At 45.8% G+C, this 19,400-nt stretch overlaps 3 protein-coding genes across 7 annotated transcripts in view; 2 read left to right on the forward strand and 1 right to left on the reverse strand.

Moving 5' to 3' along the window:
- Positions 1-1,005: 1,005 nt before the first annotated feature.
- On the forward strand, positions 1,006-3,696 carry SNRPB (small nuclear ribonucleoprotein polypeptides B and B1). 3 transcript variants are annotated; one of them, XM_026048326.1, is made up of 8 exons: positions 1,006-1,052; positions 1,122-1,273; positions 1,764-1,875; positions 2,124-2,276; positions 2,675-2,813; positions 3,143-3,200; positions 3,256-3,268; positions 3,511-3,536. In XM_026048326.1, the coding sequence occupies exons 1-7, from the start codon at positions 1,050-1,052 to the stop codon at positions 3,263-3,265; spliced, it is 627 nt and encodes a 208-aa protein (XP_025904111.1). In that variant the 5' UTR covers positions 1,006-1,049; the 3' UTR covers positions 3,266-3,268; positions 3,511-3,536. The 3 variants fall into 3 exon arrangements, with proteins under 3 accessions (XP_025904111.1, XP_025904109.1, XP_025904110.1); XM_026048324.1 differs by having other exon boundaries at positions 3,143-3,268; positions 3,511-3,696; XM_026048325.1 differs by lacking the exon at positions 3,256-3,268 and having other exon boundaries at positions 3,143-3,198; positions 3,519-3,696.
- DDX27 (DEAD-box helicase 27) lies at positions 3,308-10,664 on the reverse strand. 3 transcript variants are annotated; one of them, XM_026048322.1, is made up of 22 exons: positions 10,575-10,664; positions 10,372-10,497; positions 10,208-10,267; positions 9,757-9,910; positions 9,355-9,401; positions 9,126-9,212; positions 8,752-8,857; positions 8,497-8,670; positions 7,977-8,127; positions 7,732-7,831; positions 7,479-7,620; positions 7,242-7,395; positions 7,047-7,128; positions 6,787-6,964; positions 6,540-6,646; positions 6,267-6,372; positions 6,049-6,143; positions 5,820-5,946; positions 5,472-5,556; positions 5,055-5,129; positions 4,725-4,777; positions 3,308-3,410 (listed from the first exon to the last, which is right to left on the reverse strand). In XM_026048322.1, the coding sequence occupies exons 1-21, from the start codon at positions 10,662-10,664 to the stop codon at positions 4,762-4,764; spliced, it is 2,262 nt and encodes a 753-aa protein (XP_025904107.1). In that variant the 3' UTR covers positions 3,308-3,410; positions 4,725-4,761. The 3 variants fall into 3 exon arrangements, with proteins under 3 accessions (XP_025904107.1, XP_025904108.1, XP_025904106.1); XM_026048323.1 differs by lacking the exon at positions 3,308-3,410 and having other exon boundaries at positions 4,333-4,777; positions 8,497-8,583; XM_026048321.1 differs by lacking the exon at positions 3,308-3,410 and having other exon boundaries at positions 4,333-4,777.
- A 551-nt stretch (positions 10,665-11,215) lies between these two features.
- ZNFX1 (zinc finger NFX1-type containing 1) overlaps positions 11,216-19,400 on the forward strand; it is a 15,188-nt gene continuing 7,003 nt past the window's right edge. The window contains exons 1-11 of the mRNA XM_026048316.1: positions 11,216-11,453; positions 12,181-14,175; positions 14,972-15,103; positions 15,356-15,504; positions 15,723-15,866; positions 16,365-16,479; positions 16,716-16,963; positions 17,083-17,222; positions 17,536-17,690; positions 18,279-18,424; positions 18,769-18,879. Of these exons, the coding sequence (XP_025904101.1) occupies positions 11,216-11,453; positions 12,181-14,175; positions 14,972-15,103; positions 15,356-15,504; positions 15,723-15,866; positions 16,365-16,479; positions 16,716-16,963; positions 17,083-17,222; positions 17,536-17,690; positions 18,279-18,424; positions 18,769-18,879 (3,573 nt within the window). The remainder of the gene's footprint in view (positions 11,454-12,180; positions 14,176-14,971; positions 15,104-15,355; positions 15,505-15,722; positions 15,867-16,364; positions 16,480-16,715; positions 16,964-17,082; positions 17,223-17,535; positions 17,691-18,278; positions 18,425-18,768; positions 18,880-19,400) is intronic.

The raw sequence follows: 19,400 nt of genomic DNA on the forward strand, positions 1-19,400 counted from the left end.
AAATATGCCTTATCTCCAAAATCAAAGAACTCCCTGACACAGATCCACTGCTTTCCAGAATATTATGCTCCCCACCTCCCCAAGGCCCACTGTGGTTCTGCCCAGCTGCAGAACACTAGAAATCGCATGACACTCAATTCCTCTCTTGCAACCTCCAATGCAGCTGGAGATAGACTGCCTCCTAACAGGGACAGAAATAGTAACTGGCTAAAGGGAGAACTGGGTTTTTTTGATTGTTTGTTTGTTTGTTTTCCTAATTATTAGGCCCATCAAGCCCAGCCGGTCTCCAAGCGCCAGGGCGCCAGGCAGGGCGGCGCGGGCGCTGCAGCCAGGCGGGAGCCTCGCGGAGGACCCGCCACTGCCCCAGCCCCACCACAGGAACCGGCCACGGGCGCCGAAAGCCAACAGGCCGCGCGGGGCCTGCCCGCCGCCTCTGCCCGGCCCAGCGCCCGGATCGAGGTCCGCGGCGCCCCGAGCTGCCGCCGCGCCGAGCTCCGACCAGCCCCACTCGCGCTCACCCGCTGCCGCCCGGCCCGGCCCCGCCGCCGGACGCTCCACACCCCGCTCGGCGCGGAGGCTCCCGGCCACTGGCCCCGCCCACTGGCCGCGGCACCCGCGGCACGCGCGTCACGCGCTGCCGGCGCGCTGCCATGGCGACGGGCGGCGCGCGGCCCCCCCCGGCCCCCCCCCCTGCCCCCCCCACGGCCTCTGTCGCCGCCAACATTTTATTTCTCGCGGCCGGCTCCGTTTCAGGGCTCCCGCCCCGCTGCTGGGCTCCGCACAGTTAGCGTGACTGGCGCAAAGCGGCAGCTTCGCCTTTTGTCCCAGCACGTGGGCGCCGCTGCCGCCTCCCGCCCAGCCGCCCCCTCTCCAGGYCGCGTCACCGGAACAGCGTTCGACCCCCTCCCTTGCCGGAAGGGGCTGTGCGCGAGTCTCGCGAGGCAGTCGCGAGCGGAAGTAAGGCCGTGCTGAGGCCACTTCCGGTGCAGGTGGCGGGGCCGGCGCGGAGGTGACGGCGGGAAGGCGCGAGTGGTGTCTGAGCCGCAGCCATGGTGAGCGCGGGCGGCCTCGGCCTCTGCCCCCGCACCCCGCGGCGTCCTGTAACGGTGTTTTTCTTCCAGACGGTGGGAAAGAGCAGCAAGATGCTGCAGCACATCGACTACCGCATGCGGTGTATCCTGCAGGACGGGCGCGTCTTCATTGGCACTTTCAAGGCCTTCGACAAGCACATGAACCTCATTCTCTGCGACTGCGACGAGTTCCGCAAGATCAAGTGAGCAATGGGGCCGCGGTTCGCTCCCCTACAGACCCCCGGGCACCCCAACACCCATCCTGTGCCAGGGCCCACGGGTTCTTCGAAAGCATAGCAATGGGCACAGCCTTGCATCTTTAACCCAGTATTTGTGAGGGATGTATTTGTAAGGGAAGAATGTTTTGTTATTATTTCATTTTCCTTCCTACAATGCTATTTCATTTTTGTTTCAATTGTTGTGCAACAGCCAAAGTGTGCTTTTGAGCAGTGCTAATTAGTTAGCCAGGCATTATGGAAGATACCATGTGGAGACAGTAGACATCTTATACTTGCACTCCTCTACATGCCCTTCTGGGACATATGCAAATGTGTTTTTTGTGACAGGTTCTGCAGTCTGGGCAAGCATTCCATCACAGGTTTGAGGATTGCAGAGCAGTGTGAAACTCTTTTGACTTGTCATATATATATTTTTTTCTCTCTCTCTCTCTCTCTCTCTCTCTCTCTTCATTAGACCTAAGAATTCAAAACAGCCAGAGCGGGAAGAGAAACGGGTTCTTGGTCTAGTGTTGCTACGAGGGGAAAACCTGGTGTCCATGACAGTTGAAGGGCCACCTCCAAAAGATGTAAGAAGAATGAGCACTGGGCTAAAGAGAAAGGGAAGGGATGTCTGATAAACTTGCTGCCCTGCAGAGACTGTTACTGCAGCATTGTTTTAGACTTGCAGATCGCTGTGAATCTGAATCCAATGGATTCCACTGTAAAAAGTTCTACTATGAATCACTGGACAAAAGAGGGCTGAAGGGTCCCCAGGACCTAGAGTCTTTGCTGATCATTTATTGGGGTGTGGGGGGGGGGCATTTTCTTTTTTCAGACCGGAATTGCCCGGGTACCTCTTGCTGGAGCTGCTGGAGGACCTGGAGTTGGGAGAGCAGCTGGAAGAGGAGTACCAGCTGGTGCACCCATGCCACAGGCTCCAGCAGGCTTAGCCGGGCCTGTAAGAGGAGTGGGAGGACCATCCCAGCAGGTGAGATGCTGCAGCCCATTTAAAAGGACTTGAGTGAAATCTTCTGGGGCAGTTTTTCCGTCTTGGTGCCAATATGATGCAAGATGTTGATGGAATGAAACAACTGTAGTCTCAGATTGTAATTTCAGAGAATTAATAAGTAAGGTGCTTTTCATACTAGCTGCCACTAGGAACCCTGCAGTTTATATGCTGAAAGAGGCTTGAAGGCTTGAAAAGTACAGCTGCCTGGACAGTATTTAGGGAATTGTGTTACAGGTTTGTAGCATTAGATAACTTGTTAAGAAGGGACCAGCATAATTTTCTGAAGGAATAAGTAAATCTTGTTTGTTGAAAACATAAAGCAGATGGAGTATTTCTCTGTGAGCAAGTTGTTAGCGCTTTTTTTCCTGTTTCTTCAGGTGATGACACCTCAAGGCCGTGGAACAGTTGCTGCTGCTGCTGCAGCAGCCACTGCTAGCATAGCAGGAGCTCCAACTCAGTACACACCAGGGCGTGGGGGTCCTCCACCACCCATGAGTAGAGGAGCACCTCCTCCAGGTAGGAACTACTTTGTACGAGTGGGACAGCAAAGGGCCCATAACATTTGGTCTTATTAGTGATGGATCTGGTGGCCTGTGGTCTGAGTCTGATGAAGAGTTGTTAAGCACGATTATTCTGAAATGTAGCCTGTAATCTGAAGCCAGATTTATACACAAAAGCTAAGAACTCGAAAGAACAAGAAGCAAGTAGCTTGGCCAGGTGTGGTTTATTTGTTTGTTTGCTTTTTAACTAAATACAAATGCATTCCTTGTTGAGGCTGTCTGGTCTGTTCTAGGTATAGCCTTCTGTATAGCAGTTTTAGACTTGTTCGTTCTTTCTTTCTTAAGGAATGATGGGACCTCCTCCAGGTATGAGACCACCAATGGGCCCACCAATGGGCATGCCACCTGGCCGTGGTGCTCCTATGGGAATGCCTCCACCAGGCATGAGACCACCCCCTCCAGGAATGAGAGGTGAGCAGAAGTAATTTGAAATGCATAGAAGCCATAAAAAGCAATAATTGTGGGTAAGATATATATTTGAAGCACGGTAGGCTTCCATGGCTCTTGAACTGCACAAGCTGGCTGTAGATGCCTTGGTGTCCCAACACCATCACTAGCAAAAAAAAAAAAAGAAAAAAAATCCTGGTTCACCTTTGTCCTTTTCCATATTTAAGGTGAATATTTGCTATTCAACTAATTTTCTTTACTCTCAGGACCCCCTCCACCTGGCATGCGCCCACCAAGGCCCTAGGATGTTCAATAATGTACCTGTGAACTGTGAGAAGACTGGTTAAGGGAAAATACTGAGCAGTATCACCTCTCCAACCTTTGTTATGTATATTTTCTATTTGGTGCTTGGAAAGCTTGCCCTTTTTAATAAAGTTGGAAAACCTTATACATAAAGTCCTGCTTGTGCTACTGTGTTTCAGAGATGCAACTGTTACTTTTCAATACTTCAATTCTATCACATGAAAGGCAGGGTTGCAGGGAAAAGATCTTTTTATAGGCAGATCTGAAGTTAGTTTCTCTAAAGGACACAGGTCAATAAAGTGAGTTTGCTAAGGCCTATCAATGAAATTTAACAAGAATCCTATAAAAGACTCGTTTAAGGACAGTGAAGATATTTTTTTTTTTAAATACTTAAAATTAAACATAATGTTTAGTAACGCTGTGCACAGTRTGAGTACATTGCTGCCTAGATTAGCTTGAGTATGAGCACTATGCTTAATCTTTTCTTCACAGGGGCTACAGCCATGCTTTTGGTTTAGGAATTTATTTGCCAGGATAAGGACAGGTTTGCTTATTTGCACACACTATGGTAAAGGAGCCTGTATGCTGGCTGCAGTCTTAAGAATCTTGTTGCATCATGGAGAGCTGCTTTCATTACAGGCAAGAGAAGGCCACCTGCTTCTCTCCCTTGGGGAAGATCTTTTCTTCAGATAGCATCCTCATGGAGGTACTTCTAAATACCATTATCACTTGCATCATATTTTTTCCCCTTTATATTTCAGAAATAAGGCTGATTATGAGTTGTATGGTTCAGAGCCTATTACCTAATAAGGCTCATTACAAGGGCAAAGCAGTATTATCGACTTTTGCCTTAAGACAAGAGCTTAATTTACCTAAGTCAGAACCATTAAATAGATCTGCTATAAAATACTAGAACAAAACTAACAAAAAATACAAATCCTTTATTACACAGCTTGCCAAAGGTTTAGGTTTTACAGATGGGTCTTTTCAGATGTAAACCTTTGGATGGGCTTACAGTAAGTCTTTACCAGATATTTATCAACAGCCCAAAAAAATTCCAAAGCTATTCTAGAACTTAGAAACTAACAATAGTTTCAAAAAAAGCCTGTTCACTTTCAGTGGTGTTGCCATCTCGGGGTATAAAGAACAGCAGGACGCTGTAGACAGTCTTGAATACCTGCATTGTTCAAGTTATCCATTTGACAAAAGAGTTCCTATTTTCTCTTGTATCTGAAAGAGAAAGTTTATAAATCATATTCCATCACAGCTGATAGATACAGAGCAACACTGAACTGATTTTCTAGCAAATGCTTCTCAAGCAGAAACAAAAAACCATGCTCCAGAAGGCAGGATCTTTGACGGGCCTGAACGTCAGAGCTCCAGTAGATGGGCAAGCTGCCACAGCATGAACAGAAGCCTTTGGCCAACAGCCATTTAAATAAGCGGGGTAAAAGGAAAGACAAAGCAGTTATAACTAATGACTAAAAAAAAAAAATCAGAGATGTACCTGGATTTAGATTTGAAGTTTCCTCCTTTCTTACGCTGGGCCATACCCAAGCGTTTCCGATCCTCAAACGATGGACTTGAAAGAGGAAGAAAAAAGAACAGTAAGATAAAAGTCACTRAAGTACGTTGTTTACCCAACTTAGCTCTACAAACAGTAGCTGGTGCTTTTTTGCGTTTATATTAGGATTCAGTATTTTGTCTGGCATTGATCTAACCTTAGTCAAAAGAAGTGTCTTGCTATTTCAGACATGTTTCTGACAGCAGAAAAGGCTGATTAAATCTCTCTTACGATGCCACAGATGCTTCTTGCAAGAGGCTCTGCTCTGCCCATGAAATAACTTGAGGCTGTGATTCTCCCTTCCCCCCAGGACCAGACAATGTATCCCCAGAAAATTCATTACTATTAAGATATATTTACCCTGCACGATACTGCTTCAGGGCCTTCCTGCTTGTGTTGGTAAGCTCTTCATCAAACACAGACAGCTTTTTCTTCCGCTTGGGCCCTAATGTGAAACAGAGACAACAGTTAGAACCTTGTCTCTAAGGAGGCAGCTAAAGCCCTATCCTGTTTATTAGAACCCAACAGTCCTGACGACCACTGTAGTTAGTGTAACCAGCAGGAAAAAACAATGACTCTCTGCAAAAAAAGCCTGACTGGCACCAGCAACTATTCTTTCAACAAAAGTGCTACCTACCACTCCTCAATTAGTTTATATCACTTCTTTGTAATAAAGTAACTGACATATAACGGTCAGTCTTGCCTTACCTGCTGGAGCTGCTGCTGGTTCCTCTTCTGGCAAGGCTCGAGCTCGCTTTGCACGGCGGTTCCTTTTTGCCAACCGCTCAGCATACATTTGAGATTTTAAGATTTCAAACTGTGATCGCTCCTCTGGCTAGAAAATGTTAAAATGCAAGTATAAAGCAATGTCAGTGTTTGCTGAGTTGAAACTAGGACAATCGACCCCAGCATCACACCTGTCCATAAATCTACTCACTGTCATTTGTCCTTTTTTCTGTGTGTCCTGCATAAACTTTTTTCTTTTCTTTTTCCCTCGTAATGCCAGGTCAAACTCCTGCAGGGCTTTAGCCACTGAATAGAAACAAGAGAAAAAGAGATGATTAAAAAAAAAAAAAAAAAAAAAGAATATCACAGAATCACAGGGTAGAATCCAGTTGCTATGAATTTAAAATGGCTAGCAGCCATATGACTCACATTTTTCCTTTTTCCTCTCCTCACGGGTTTGGAACCAGCTTCGCTCCAAACCTTCACTTGTAGTCTCCTGTTTTCCTGTCTCTAGCTGCTTCTTTGCTCTATTGATCTGTGAAGATTCAGGCAAAAAGTTCATGGTTGCTAAGGAAAAATCTACCTCTTCCCTATCTATAATAATTAAGTACACTAAAACAATCTTCTTAAGCTCTCCATATCAACATCTTAGAAAAACAAAAGCTTCACTTGCACAATCACACTGGCAAACCAATAACTCACCTGGGCTTCTGATTGCTGCATTTCACGCTCCTCACGCTCCAAGCACAGAACTGCATAGATATCTTTCTCTAGATTCTCAATCTTCTCTCGGAATTTTAGTATAACATCTGAAAGAAATCCAGCACAAGTAATGTGAGAAGTAGACTACACAAYGTCCATCCTGAAATTTAGTGTCTGTTATTCCAACATATCAGTGACAAGAAATTTCCAGTCTCCTGCCTCATTTCCACCTCACTGGAGTGCATACCTTGTGGAAGAATTCTGGCTTTCACTGGAGTTTTGGCACTCTTCACAATATCCTTTAGCATCTTGCGCTCTTCCTCACCCACAAGTGAAACTGATCGACCAGCCCTACCCGCTCTTGCTGTCCGCCCCACCCGATGCACATAGTGTTTGGTGGTGTTGGGCATGGTAAAATTGATTACCTATGAAAAAAAACATAGTGTTAGTAGCACAACACTAAAGGTTCCAAAGCTTGTGAAAAGGGTCAACACGGCAAGTACTTACTGTTTTGACACCTTCAATGTCAAGTCCTCGGGCAGCCACATCTGTAGCTACCAGTATATCAATCTGCTCATCCTTAAAGCGCCTGAACAGAGATAATGAATGCAGCAATTTGCTTTTGATCAAAACTTCCAAGTTTTAACTTCTTTTAACAACTTTTTTTTTTCCCCTGCGAGTACTCACTAAGTCTGGTAATACCTGAGTGCCTCCAGCCGCTGTGCCTGAGAGAGGTTCCCATGAAGCTCCCCAACTCGCAGACCCATCAGCCCAAGTAGGATATGCATACGATGGGCTTGCTTCTTGGTCTGGGTGAACAGCATCACGTGATCAGGGAAGGTTCGTGTCAGAAGAGCTGAAAGACAGTCCTATAAGCTGCATGCTCTGCATGCTTCATAGTCACCTATCAATTTCAGTTTTTCCTTGCTCTTTGCTCACCCGATACAATAGCTTCACGGTCCCCCTCCCGGTTGGGTCGGATACGAATGAATTCCTGTCGCAGGAATGGAGCAACATCTGTGTTGCTATTCACAAAAATACGTATGGGATTTTTCAGAGAAACAGAAGCCAAATCTTTCACCTATTAAAACAGGTAAGAAAAAATGTCTGTATACTTACAGTTAAAGAGATTTGCTGAACAACCGTCTGTTCAGCTCTCTGCTTGCATATGCTTCCCAGCAGCATGCCTTACCTCCTCTGTCATTGTGGCAGAGAAGAGCATGGTCTGACGGTGTTTAGAGCATAACCTGATTATTTCCTTCATCTGCTCCTCAAAGTATTCATCCAGCATCCTACACAGAAGAAACAGAGCCAGGCGGCTCAAACTGTTTCTAGCCAAGACCCACTACTTACAGCAATAAACACTGCCTTTTAACCTGGGGAAAGGAAAGCAAGAAGCTACCACTTCACTCATTACAGCTGGTCTATTCAGTTTACCTATCTGCTTCATCCAAAATCAGCACTTCAATACTGCTCAAGTGGAAAGAGGGGCAGTTGTGGAGATGATCAATCAGCCGTCCAGGAGTGGCAATAAGAATGTCTGGCCCAGAACGCAGAGCTGCTTCCTGAGTCTTCACATCTAAGCCACCTGAAAGAGAGTGAACATGGACCGCTAACTCTCTGAGCAGAAGGCAGAGTGCATAGACCCAAGTATTCTGATGACTTGGACAAAAGCATGATAAACAGAATCACAGAATCACAGAATATTTAAGGTTGGAAGGGACCTCTAGAGATCATCTAGTAACACCACATTCCCAATTATAAGTTTTTATCAGAAAAAAAAACAGAATAGCACAGTATTAGAAAATGAGAACTGAAGCTACAACACTACTAAAAGCTTGTCTGCAATAACCATACTTTCTGCAATAACCATACATTCTCCAGTTTAAAATATTCCAAATACAATATAGCAATTTGCAGTGAGATGTACTATTTATCTAAGCAACTTAATACTCACCTACAGCAAGACAAGTTGTGATGGTGCTGAACTGTGCCAGCTGTTTTGTAACAGAGTGCACTTGAATTCCCAGTTCTCGAGTTGGCACTAGAACCAATACTCGTGTTATTGGAGCCTGACGAGGTTTATAAATCAGTCGCTCAAGTACAGGCAGGATGAAGGCAGCTGTTTTACCTACAAAAGAAAATGAAGAATTAGCAAGCTATTATCAATAGTTAATTCTCTGTTTTTTTCTCTCTCTCACTCAGTTCCTACCTGTCCCAGTAGCAGCACAGGCACAAATATCCTTCCCCAGAAGGCCCACTGGGATACAGGCCTTCTGAATTGGGGTTGGTTGCTTGAAGCCAAGAGCTGTGATTGCCTGCACAAGACACAAAGCAGTTAAACTCTTTATATAAAAAAGACAAATCTTACTTAAGTTAGCCTTAACATATGCTGCAAAGCAAATAACAGTTTCTATGATTTTAAAATAATAGCTTCTAAAAAGCTAACTAAAATGCCCTCCTCTACCTCATATTTCTTGTTCAGAGAGTCTGCAAAGAGAGAAAGAATTTGACAGTCCTGACTGATGGAGGGGAAAATATACATTGTCTACAGTAACTTATCTAGTAAGTAAAACGGTTAAATACCTTCAACAAAGGTCGTGAAAGATTCATGTCCTGGAATGACAAGTTATCATCATATTGAGAAGCATCTTCAAAAAAGTTTTCTGCATCCTAGAAACAACAAAAAYAAACAAGCGGAACAACATGAAGACCAAAGCCTTCTGCTCTATGATCTGCAGTTTGTTAACTAAAATCAAATTACTTAAGATGAAAAGTCGCAGAATTATCTACTGTCATTCTGTCCAACACTTACTACTACTCCTTTTTTCCGTCTCTTCTGTTCCTTCACTTTGAGAGTGTCTGCAGAAAGAGAAAAGCAATAGGAATTTACTAAACACAGCTACATCCTTTACAAGATATGCTGCCTGCTCTCCACTTGTACCATTTGTTTTCAAAGAGTTATTGATGGAGAGGTCTCGGAAACTACTAAATAGAGTAACACACCAAGCAAACATTTTTCATTAAGACTAACTCTGAATCAAGTACTATGGCTACAATACAAAATAAATTTGATTAAGATGGGAAGAAGCATCACAAAAGACTGTGGACAAAACAACACAAATAGTTTCTTGCACCCTCCCAACGACTTTTCTCCGCTGAGCCAATAGTTTTTCAGATACTTCCTCCTTACCACCTGTCTGTGTATTGCTAATACCTGCTTTTGTGAAGATAACTTCATTATCTAAGGAGTTCTGGGACTCCACATCTTCTTTCTCCCCAGTGAAGTCTTCACTGTCCTTGTCTTTGATTCCATTATCCTCACTCTCTGTGACTTCCTCTTTCACTTTTGCTTCCTTAGCTTCTTTTTCCTAGGTAAGACATATGAAATGAAGGGGTTAAAAAGAATAAAAAAACCTAAATTTCAACTTTTTAATTATGAGTCCATTCACAAATGCATGAGTTTTGCAAAACTTTAAGCATAAACAAGTCAGGGTTTTCAGGAGCACTGCAAACCATCTGGAGTGTCTGCAAACTCAGCTGAGGTACTGAGCTGCAGTTTGGGCACTGGGACTTGGGCAGTTTTCAGAACCTCTGAGAGAAACACAAGAAAAGCCAAGCACATAGGACTGCTTCGCAAGGGGTAGCATGAGAAGAACCTGCCTGACCTGAATCTTCCTCTTCTGTCTCACTTTTTCAATCTTCTCATCCAGCGTTGTGGCTGCTTTCTACGCAGGAATGGAGACACAGAGTCTGTAAGAGGAAGCTGGGAGGTGCAGAGTGGGGGGCCAGGGGCCCCGCTGCCGGCCCCGCGCTCGGCCCCGCGCCTCACCTTGCCGCGGAGCTGCCGCAGCGCCGCCGCCCAGGCGCCCTCTCCGCCGGCCTCCGCCTCTCCGAAGACGAACGCAGCACTGAAGTCCCCGCGGGGGAGGCCGCGCGGTCCCACACGGGCCGGCTCCTGCAGCGACATCCCGTGAATGACGGGCGCGAGCCGGCCAGTCCTGGTCCCGCACAGCTCCTCTCGGCCCCGCGTACCTCATCATCCTCAGAATCCCCAGACTCGGGGTCCTCAGGCACCGTATCCCCCTCCGCGATGGTCCCCACCAGCCCTAAGCTCTGCAGCATGGCCACCGCCACGTCCCGGAAGCCGCGCCCCGGAACCGCGCGCCAGCACGCGGGCCTGGCCGCGGGTGCGCGCATTGCTGCGCTGGTGGGCGGAGCTACAGCGGTCGGAGCAGCCCCGCCCCGCCCCTTCCCCTCTTCCCGAGGCGGAAAGGAAACTGAAAGCGGGGGGTGCTCGGTCCGAGGAGCGGCGGGTGGGGTGGTCGTGGCCACGGACGAGAGGCTGGTGAGGGGGCGCGCGGAGGCTCTATCCTGGGAGGCTGCTGGCGCTGCTAGGGGTCGCGGGGAGCGCTGCGTCTGGGAGGACCGATTGCAGGGCGAGGGGTCTCACGGGGGCGAAGGGGTGCTGGGTCCCGGGGGTGTTGGTTGCGGCACTGCGGGTCTTAGCGGGGCAAGGGGCTCTGAAATCTGGAGGGGCTGGGGGGCCTGGGGAGGGGGGCGAGGGGCACTGAGTCCCGGGGCTGGCGGGACTGGGGGACGAGGGGCGCTGGGTTCCAGGAGCGGGGGGGTGGGACGAGGCAGGGGCTGCCGTCGGCCGCCGGCCCCCTGCACGGATGGCGCCGCTCGCCTGCCTCCTCCTGCCGGGGGCGGCGCGGCGGGCGCGGCCGTGCCGGGAACTGGAAAGCGAAACTTGGGGCGGCCCCGCCCGGCGGAGCCGCCGGGAGGCCGGGACCGAGCGCCGCTTTTCGCCGTGCAGGTGCGGCGGGAGCCCTGCGGCGGGAGCCCTGGCCCAAGACATGGACGGCGCCGGCCCGGAGCGTCGTTCCTGGCAGCTCCCGGCTGACGAAAGAGGTGAGAGCCGCAGGCTGCTGTAGGTCGCAGGGGAAGCAGGGGGATGTGTTGTGGCACCAGCCGTTCTCCCTTGGCTCCTGGGGCTGCAGTGCAGCATCCTCTGAAGTGGGAGATTCCTGTGTTTCCTGGGTTGCATCCCCTGCCCCGGGCCTCACATTGTGCTTGGGGCCCCAGAAGTAATAATAGGTTGCAAGAATCTCTGCTAACTTAGTCTGCTAGGGCTCAGTGCTGCTCTGAGTATTGAGTGCTCAATCAAGACTGTATATCATATGCTTTCCGATACTCTGAGGAGTCAGGTTTTGACCAGGAGGTCTGTGTTTCGCTTATGCTATATAAAGAGAGTCAGAGCCACCTGCTATATAGTACTTTTTCTATTATCTAAAACACTGCTAATTCTAGAAGAAAATTTGTCTGCACTAGGAAAATTTTTGTGTCTGTTAATTCTGCATTCTGGCTTGTGGAATTTTTTTTCTTATGCTATTAAGTCTTGAAGATACTAAGTGAACTCTAGTTTTTTATTTGTTTTTGTTTTGTTTTTTAAATATCAGAAAAAAAGGAAACACGAGCACAAAGGCACTTTTTTTTTTTTTTTTTTTTTTTAAACCGTCATGGAAGATCTCCAAATGCTGACTACCAGGCCAAAATACTTATCTCTTATATTGAAAGAAAAGTTAATAGAATATGGTTGTTTGTAATTAAGGAGTATCTCCTTATTTCTTCTTTGTAGGGCATGCTGCTGATCATCAATTTATACAAACGGGCAGAAACAGAGTAAATAGCAGTCCAGGCCAGGCTCAAAAGGGAGTAGCTCAGTCTGGGAGAAAAAAACAGGCTGATAATTACCCTCTTCTACCTGGGCAAAGAGAGGAGGGCTTTGGTGGTACTGCACGATTCTTCAATCACAGAAGAAGATACCAAGGTGGCCAGGCTACAGGACGTGGCAATGAACAAGAGAATGAGGAAAGGCGAAGGAAGCATCAAGGTGGACAAGCACATGAGAGAGCCAAAGGGCCTTGGAATGAGCAAGAAAATGAAGATAGAGTGAAGTGGTATCAAAGTGGAAAAGCACATGAGAGAGCCCGAAGACCCTGGAATGAGCAAGAAAATGAGGACAGGGGAAGGAAGTATCAGAGTGGGCAATCCTATGATGGAGCTAGAGGGCTGAGGAATGCACAGGAAAATGCAAGTAGAGGAAGGAGGATACAACCTGGGGAGAATCCTCGTTTCTACCAGAACTCTAACCCAGGTGATGCCCAGAATAGTGAGCAGCCTCAGCAAACCAAAAGGATTGGCTACAAATTCCTAGAAAGTCTCCTCCAGAAAGACCCTTCTGAAATTGTTATCACACTTGCTTCCAATTTGAGTTTGAAGGAACTTCTTTCCCAAACTTCTATGAAACCCTCTTTTCTTCAGCTCATCTGTCAGGTGATTCAAAAGGCATGCAGTTCCCGAATGGATCGACAAAGTGTCCAACAGCTTCTCGGAGTAGTGAAAGAGTCCAACTTTCTAAAGATCTGTCTGCCGCAGTATGTGTCTGACATGATAACTGAGGCAGTTCCTGCTGTACGACATCAGTACCCAGAGCATATTGGCAACATCATCTCACTTCTTCAGGATCTGGTCAGTATTTTCCCAGCGAGCTCTGTACAGAACATCTCCATTCTTCTGACAGTCTTGCCAGCATCTTTAAATGCCCTGCGAGCTTCTGGTGTTGATATCACAGAAGAAATAGAGAAAAATCTAAATAAGGTCCAGATGCTTGTGCAGCACTTGCAGGAGAAGAGACGTGAAGGCACACTGAGGGTTGACAACTATACCCTTATACAACCTCAGACTGATGGTCAGGAAGAAACCTATCGTACAATGACTATTTATCCAACGTATAATGAGGTACATCATGATGAGAAACCCTTTCTACGCCCCAATATTGTGTCTGGAAGATACGAGAGCACCAGCATTTATCTGGACACTCATTTCCGCCTTTTGAGAGAAGACTTTGTAAGGCCTTTAAGGGAAGGTATCCTAGAGCTTTTGCAGAGCTTTGAGGACAAAGGTTTGAGGAAGAAAAAATTTGATGATATCAGGATCTATTTTGACACACGTATTATTACCCCCCTGTGCTCGTCATCTGGTATTGTTTACAAGGTCCAGTTTGATACAAAGCCATTGAAGTTTGTACGATGGCAGAATTCCAAAAGGTTGCTCTATGGATCCCTGGTATGTGTGTCTAAAGATAACTTTGAAACTTGTCTTTTTGCTACTGTGTCAAATCGTGACAGTGCAGATCTGGCGCAGGGGATTGTGCAACTATGTTTTAATGCACAGAGCCAGGCACTGCTGGCAGAGGTTCAGCCCTCAGACTCATTCCTTATGGTAGAGACAACTGCTTACTTTGAAGCCTATCGGCATGTGTTAGAAGGGTTACAGGAAATCCATGAAGAAGATATTCCATTCCAGAAGTACATTGTGGAATGTGATGTACATGTAAAGGAGCCAGCATACCTGACAATGGACACTACCTATAACTTTGCACCGCTTATAGAAGATCCTCTACCAGATGATGAGATGTACCCTAATGTCTTGAGATGGCAGAGTGTCAATGTTCTAGATCCTAACCAGTGGCCTCCAATGGAAACTTTGAAATTAGATGAGTCTCAGATGCAGGCATTGAGTCTTGCACTCACCAAGGAGCTGGCTATTATTCAAGGACCTCCTGGGACTGGTGAGAAATGTTTGCTTTAAATCACTATTATTTAAGAAATTCTGCTCGACTCCCACAGTTAGGAAGAATAATCTGAGAAAGTCAGCTTTGGTGTCTCCAAAGCTTCAGACCCATGCCTAGTAGATGCCTGGGAGCCCAATTAGTGAGAGCTATGGGAAAGAAGGTTAACATATCCCCAGATACCCATATATGCCTCTTAAGTCAGATATGATCTTACATATCACTGACCTAGTTGCCAGTAGATCCTAGACCAGGCTTTGAAGTGAAGAAGTTTTCAACTGTGTGACACCACAGTGTCTCTAGTTGAGCAACTGCTCTTAGACTTCATAGCATGTTAGAACATGGAGAGTGTTCAGCTCTGGCCCTCTAGATGTACAAAGGTGGTGACTGCAGGCATGTGCAAACCCTCTCACACTTGTCGGGGGGAAGGTTGATGAATTTTAGCTGTTCAAAATGGTACCTGAAGGATTCACTGCTTTTATTCTCCTAGTATTTTTTTTTTTAACTTAAATGTACAGCCAACTCTCATACATAGAGACAATGTCTGACTCTAATTTATTAACCAAAGGGCAGCATTCTTGCACAGCACAGCTTTTCTCAGTTAAAGCCCAGAAAGGAGAGCAATAGTGACATGCCACTTTATTTATATGTTAAAATTAGATACCTCTGGGATAAAATATTGGTTGGCACTGATGAGATTTGCAGCCAGAGGGAAGCCTTATATCTTGTTTTGATTTCTGTGTTTCAAGACACTCTGTAGAGGGTAGATTACCATTTTCTGAGCTTTTTTTTGCAGGGAAGACCTACGTGGGTTTGAAGATTGTTCAGGCTCTCTTGACTAATGAGCGTGTGTGGCAAAGTATGGTCCAGAAATCTCCTATCCTTGTAGTGTGTTACACTAACCATGCGCTGGATCAGTTCTTGGAAGGTAAGAGTGTCTAGTACATATACAGGGATAGGATATGGAAATTTCAGTATTTGCTCTTTTCTCTGACTGTCCCGCTTCTGGGCATGCCCTTATGACCTTTGCTACCTACTGCAGCCCAACCACCGCACATGAAAGCTTGTCAGATCAATCCGGTGTAGAGCTTGTAGTCAAATGCTATTCTCCCTACCTGTTGAACTGCTGTAGAAAACAGAGCTTGGCTTGTCAGCACTAATGCTTTTGTTTGGTTCCCAGGAATATACACATTCCAAAAAAGTGGGATCGTGCGTGTTGGGGGAAGAAGCAGCAGTGAGGTTCTGAAACAATTCACCTTAAGGGAGCTGAGGAAGAAGTGTGAATTCAGACGTAACTTGCCAATGCATCTTCGCAGAGCCTATGTGAATGTACGTGCAGTTTGTCAGAAGCACAGGGAACAAGGTTGCTTGTCCACTGGAGGAGCTATCTAAACTTCTTCCTTTAGACATGCTTTTTCACCTTGTCTTACACTAAAATCAGCCTCTTAATCCTTCTGTCTTTGTTCACTTTATCAGTATCTTGTCCTGCTGTTTCTGAACTTTGTTCATCTGGGTATGATGATGCCTGTCTTCTCTTTGTTGAGTAGATAACCAATCAGATGAAACAGGCTGAACAGGAGCTTCATGAAGCAGCAAAGCACTTAGAGTGCACAACACATGGAGTGCTTCATGAGCGCCACTTGGAAGCATGCATTGCCCCCCGGCATTGGGACAGTCTGATGAATGGTCTGGTAAGAGATGCTCTTTTCTTTCGAGTTAAGCAGTCCCAGTATCTGCTAGTGTATTCCTGTGCACTTTCTGCAAAAAAACACTGAGGATTCCAAACACGCTTTCTTTAGCCTCACTCAGCTATTAGGAAAGAGATGAAATGAATGGCAAGCCATGCTAATTGACTATAGTCTCTAAAAAGATTTGGGAGTGATGGGAAGGTTGTGGGTTTTTTTGTTTGCTTTTTGTTTGTTTTTTGGCCAGAGCTTTAAATTTTGCTTCTTTGAACTGTCCTGATTTCAAATGATCCTTATCAGTGTAAAAACACAAGAGTCCAGAAGAAAGCCCCTTAAATTGAAAGGAAGGAAGGATACTGTCTCTGAAGATCTGAGTTTGCTCAATCTTCATAATTCCAGATGTCATGCAAGACATTTATCCTAATCATATGCTGCTGCAGGTTGTTGTTTTGACATTATTCTAAGTGCAATAGACCTGGCTGATCTTAACTTTCTTTATTCTAGGATGAAGAAGAGTTTTACTATAGTGGTTCACAACACTCAGTGATTCTGGAGTGGTTGGGCCTTGGTGTAACTGTCTTCACCCAGACTGCAGAGAACCTGGGGGCTGAGAATCCAGGTAAGAAACTTGCCCTCTGTAGGTGTGTCTGGAAGCTCATCTTCTGGAGCTGAGTCTGCCCAAACAATGCATGCATTGACAACAGAAAAATACTGCTACTTAGCAAACACTGAAAGGTGGCTGATACTGCACGTAGTAAAACGGAAATTAACCTTCTTTTCCACATCATGATCTGACTGCTGCATTATGATTCTGCCAGACTGTGGCTGCCTACATCTAACTAGTGACTTTCATAGGTGGTCATCAGGAAAGAGAAGAGGAGCAGGAAGCTGAAGCAGAAGAGGAGCTGTTGGAAATCCAAGAGGAGGCTGAGCTGATTCAAGCTGACAGAGTGATTGAGGATGAAGAGGCAGCAAAGCCTCGAAGGAGGAAGGAGGAAGAGCATAGGGTCTTTCATGAACTGGCCAGTGTGCTGCTGGCTATGAAGCTGGAGAACCAGGAAGAAGGAACAGCCCAACCACAGCAGAAGGCTATGCAGTGGGAGGTAACTGCATACACTAGCATATCCTGGTGTCCTTGAGTTTGTAAGGAGTAACATGAGGATGCTCATACAGAAGAAACTTTCCTATAACTGCTTGCTTGTGGGGGGGCATCGTTCTGCAGGTAACTGCTGCTCAGAAGAGAAAAATGAAACAGAAGATGAGGGTTGAGCTTCGTAAACTGAGTGCAATGACAGAGCTGGAGACCAAGACTATTCAGAATGTGTGGCACCTTGACCTGAGTACCCGCTGGAGGCTTTACAGGTGACAGAACAATTTTTGCAGAGTCTGTAAGGCAAATGTGTCCTTATGTCAACCAGAGTTGCTTCTGTCTACACATGTTGAATTCATTATCTGAACATACTCCTCTCTGTAAGATATTTGTTCTCATTTGGCTTATGCTTATGCTGGCAGGACAGTGCAGTCATCACCACTCTGTGAGTTGGGGACTGAATATAGGTGGTATTCTTCTCTTGTCTAGAAGACACAAGTTTTGAACTGACTCTGCAGAAAACATACATATCACTGTCCTTTTTTCCGTGTTGTGTATGATAATGGTACTTCCTTCTTCATTCAGGCACTGGCTGCAGACCTATCAGAGCTTTATTCGACGGAGAATTCTGCAGCATGAACAGCAGTACCAAGCAGCAGCAGAGAGGTTGGCAGAACTGAGGTTGCAGGAAGATCTCTGCATTCTCAGAGAGGCTAAAGTTGTGGGAATGACAACTACAGGTATGTGGCATGCAGGGAGCAAACCTGCACCCGCTGTGTCCAGTGATGATTAAAAGAAGATCTTGTTGCCAAAGGATTAGTATGTGTCCAGTGCTGCTCGACAACCAGATTCCACATTAATCTGCATTTTTTAAATCTCTGCCTCCCTTTGCAAATGACACTGTCGCAGACCAGCTGTCCATTAGCTGTGTAAGCTGTTTCTGTTCTTGATCCACTGCTCATGTCTGAGATAAACACAGTTGATACCTGTACTATCTCCACATGATCTTTTGGTGATTCCTGGTTGTACAAGCCTTGTAATTTGAGAGAGAATTTTGTAGAGACAGTTTTATGTTTATTTAGGTGTGTTGATCCATATGTTGAATGGGTGTCCTCTGTTTGAAGAGAAGTTTAGGAAAAAGTGAAGGCATAGAACATCAGTCCCACATGCCTTTTTTAATACCTTTCCATAAAGAAGCCTAAAAGGATGAGATTTGGCTTATGCAATGTTGGGAAGACTCTCAGAATCTTTGGACATATGTCCCAGCCTGAAAACTCTCTCACTAGCTAATTATATTGTGCTAAAACTTATCTTTTCTCTTTGCTCAGGTGCTGCCAAATACCGTCAGATCTTGCAAAAAGTGGAGCCACGAATTGTGATTGTAGAAGAAGCAGCAGAGGTCCTGGAAGCTCACACCATTACTACTCTGAGTAAAGCTTGTCAACATCTCATCCTAATTGGTGATCACCAGCAGGTAACATCTATACCTTATTATGAAACACCAAATGCAAAAGGCTGCTGAGAATTGCAGCTTCCCAGAGGCCTTCAGTCCTGTTCTCTGAGTTCTGGAATAAAACTCCCATGTAAATTGTCTTGTAGTTTAATTGTCACAATTGACTTGCACTTGAATGCAATTAGCTATGTGTGTACCAAACCTTGCCACTTAGAACTCCTCCAAAATACTTGTTCTCTGTCCTTCCACTGGGGACCAGAGTGGCAGGAAAAGGTAATGAGTGAAAAATAATACTGTTGCATAGAAGTGCTAAAATGGAATTTTCATTCAAAAATAAACCTCTAAAAATGTCTCTTCTCTTTCAGCTGAAGCCTAGTGCCAATGTGTATGATCTGGCCAAGAACTTCAATCTGGAAGTCTCCCTCTTTGAACGACTGGTTAAAGTCAATTTCCCATTTGTCTGCCTGAGATACCAAGTGAGGAGCAGCTCTCAAACATCATCTTATATTGCATTTTACTTAGGTTAAACTTACAGTACATCTAAATTCATATTTCTGCTCATAGAGCAGCCTAAAAGAAAAGAGTATGCTATTTAATCCTGAGAAGAATGGTAAGAGCTGTCAAACTGCCAAAACAGTATTGTGCTCTTCCAGGCACTTTATCCTAGCTGACTGGCTATGCACTGATGTGGCCTACAGCACTTTAGTTTGAACTGACTCTGCTCAAAAACTACATATCACTGTCCTGTTCCCCATGCTCTGTATGATAATGGTACTTCTTTCTCGGGCACTGGCTGCAGATGTGTCAGAACTATATAAATGTGGCTTATTTTCCATATGAAAGAATGGCAGTGCAAACCTTCTCAGGGTGTTTCCTGCTAAAGTAGTATAACTGTTTTTTTGTTTTGTTTAGTGTGGTGAAGTTGATTCTTCCTCCAGCAGTCCTGTATTAAAATTATCTTTAAGAGATCATGTCGTGGCTAGGATCAGGTGCTGTG

Source organism: Nothoprocta perdicaria, unplaced genomic scaffold (genome assembly GCF_003342845.1).
Source record: "Nothoprocta perdicaria isolate Ctin4 unplaced genomic scaffold, notPer1 scaffold_530, whole genome shotgun sequence".
Lineage (NCBI taxonomy): Eukaryota > Metazoa > Chordata > Aves > Tinamiformes > Tinamidae > Nothoprocta > Nothoprocta perdicaria.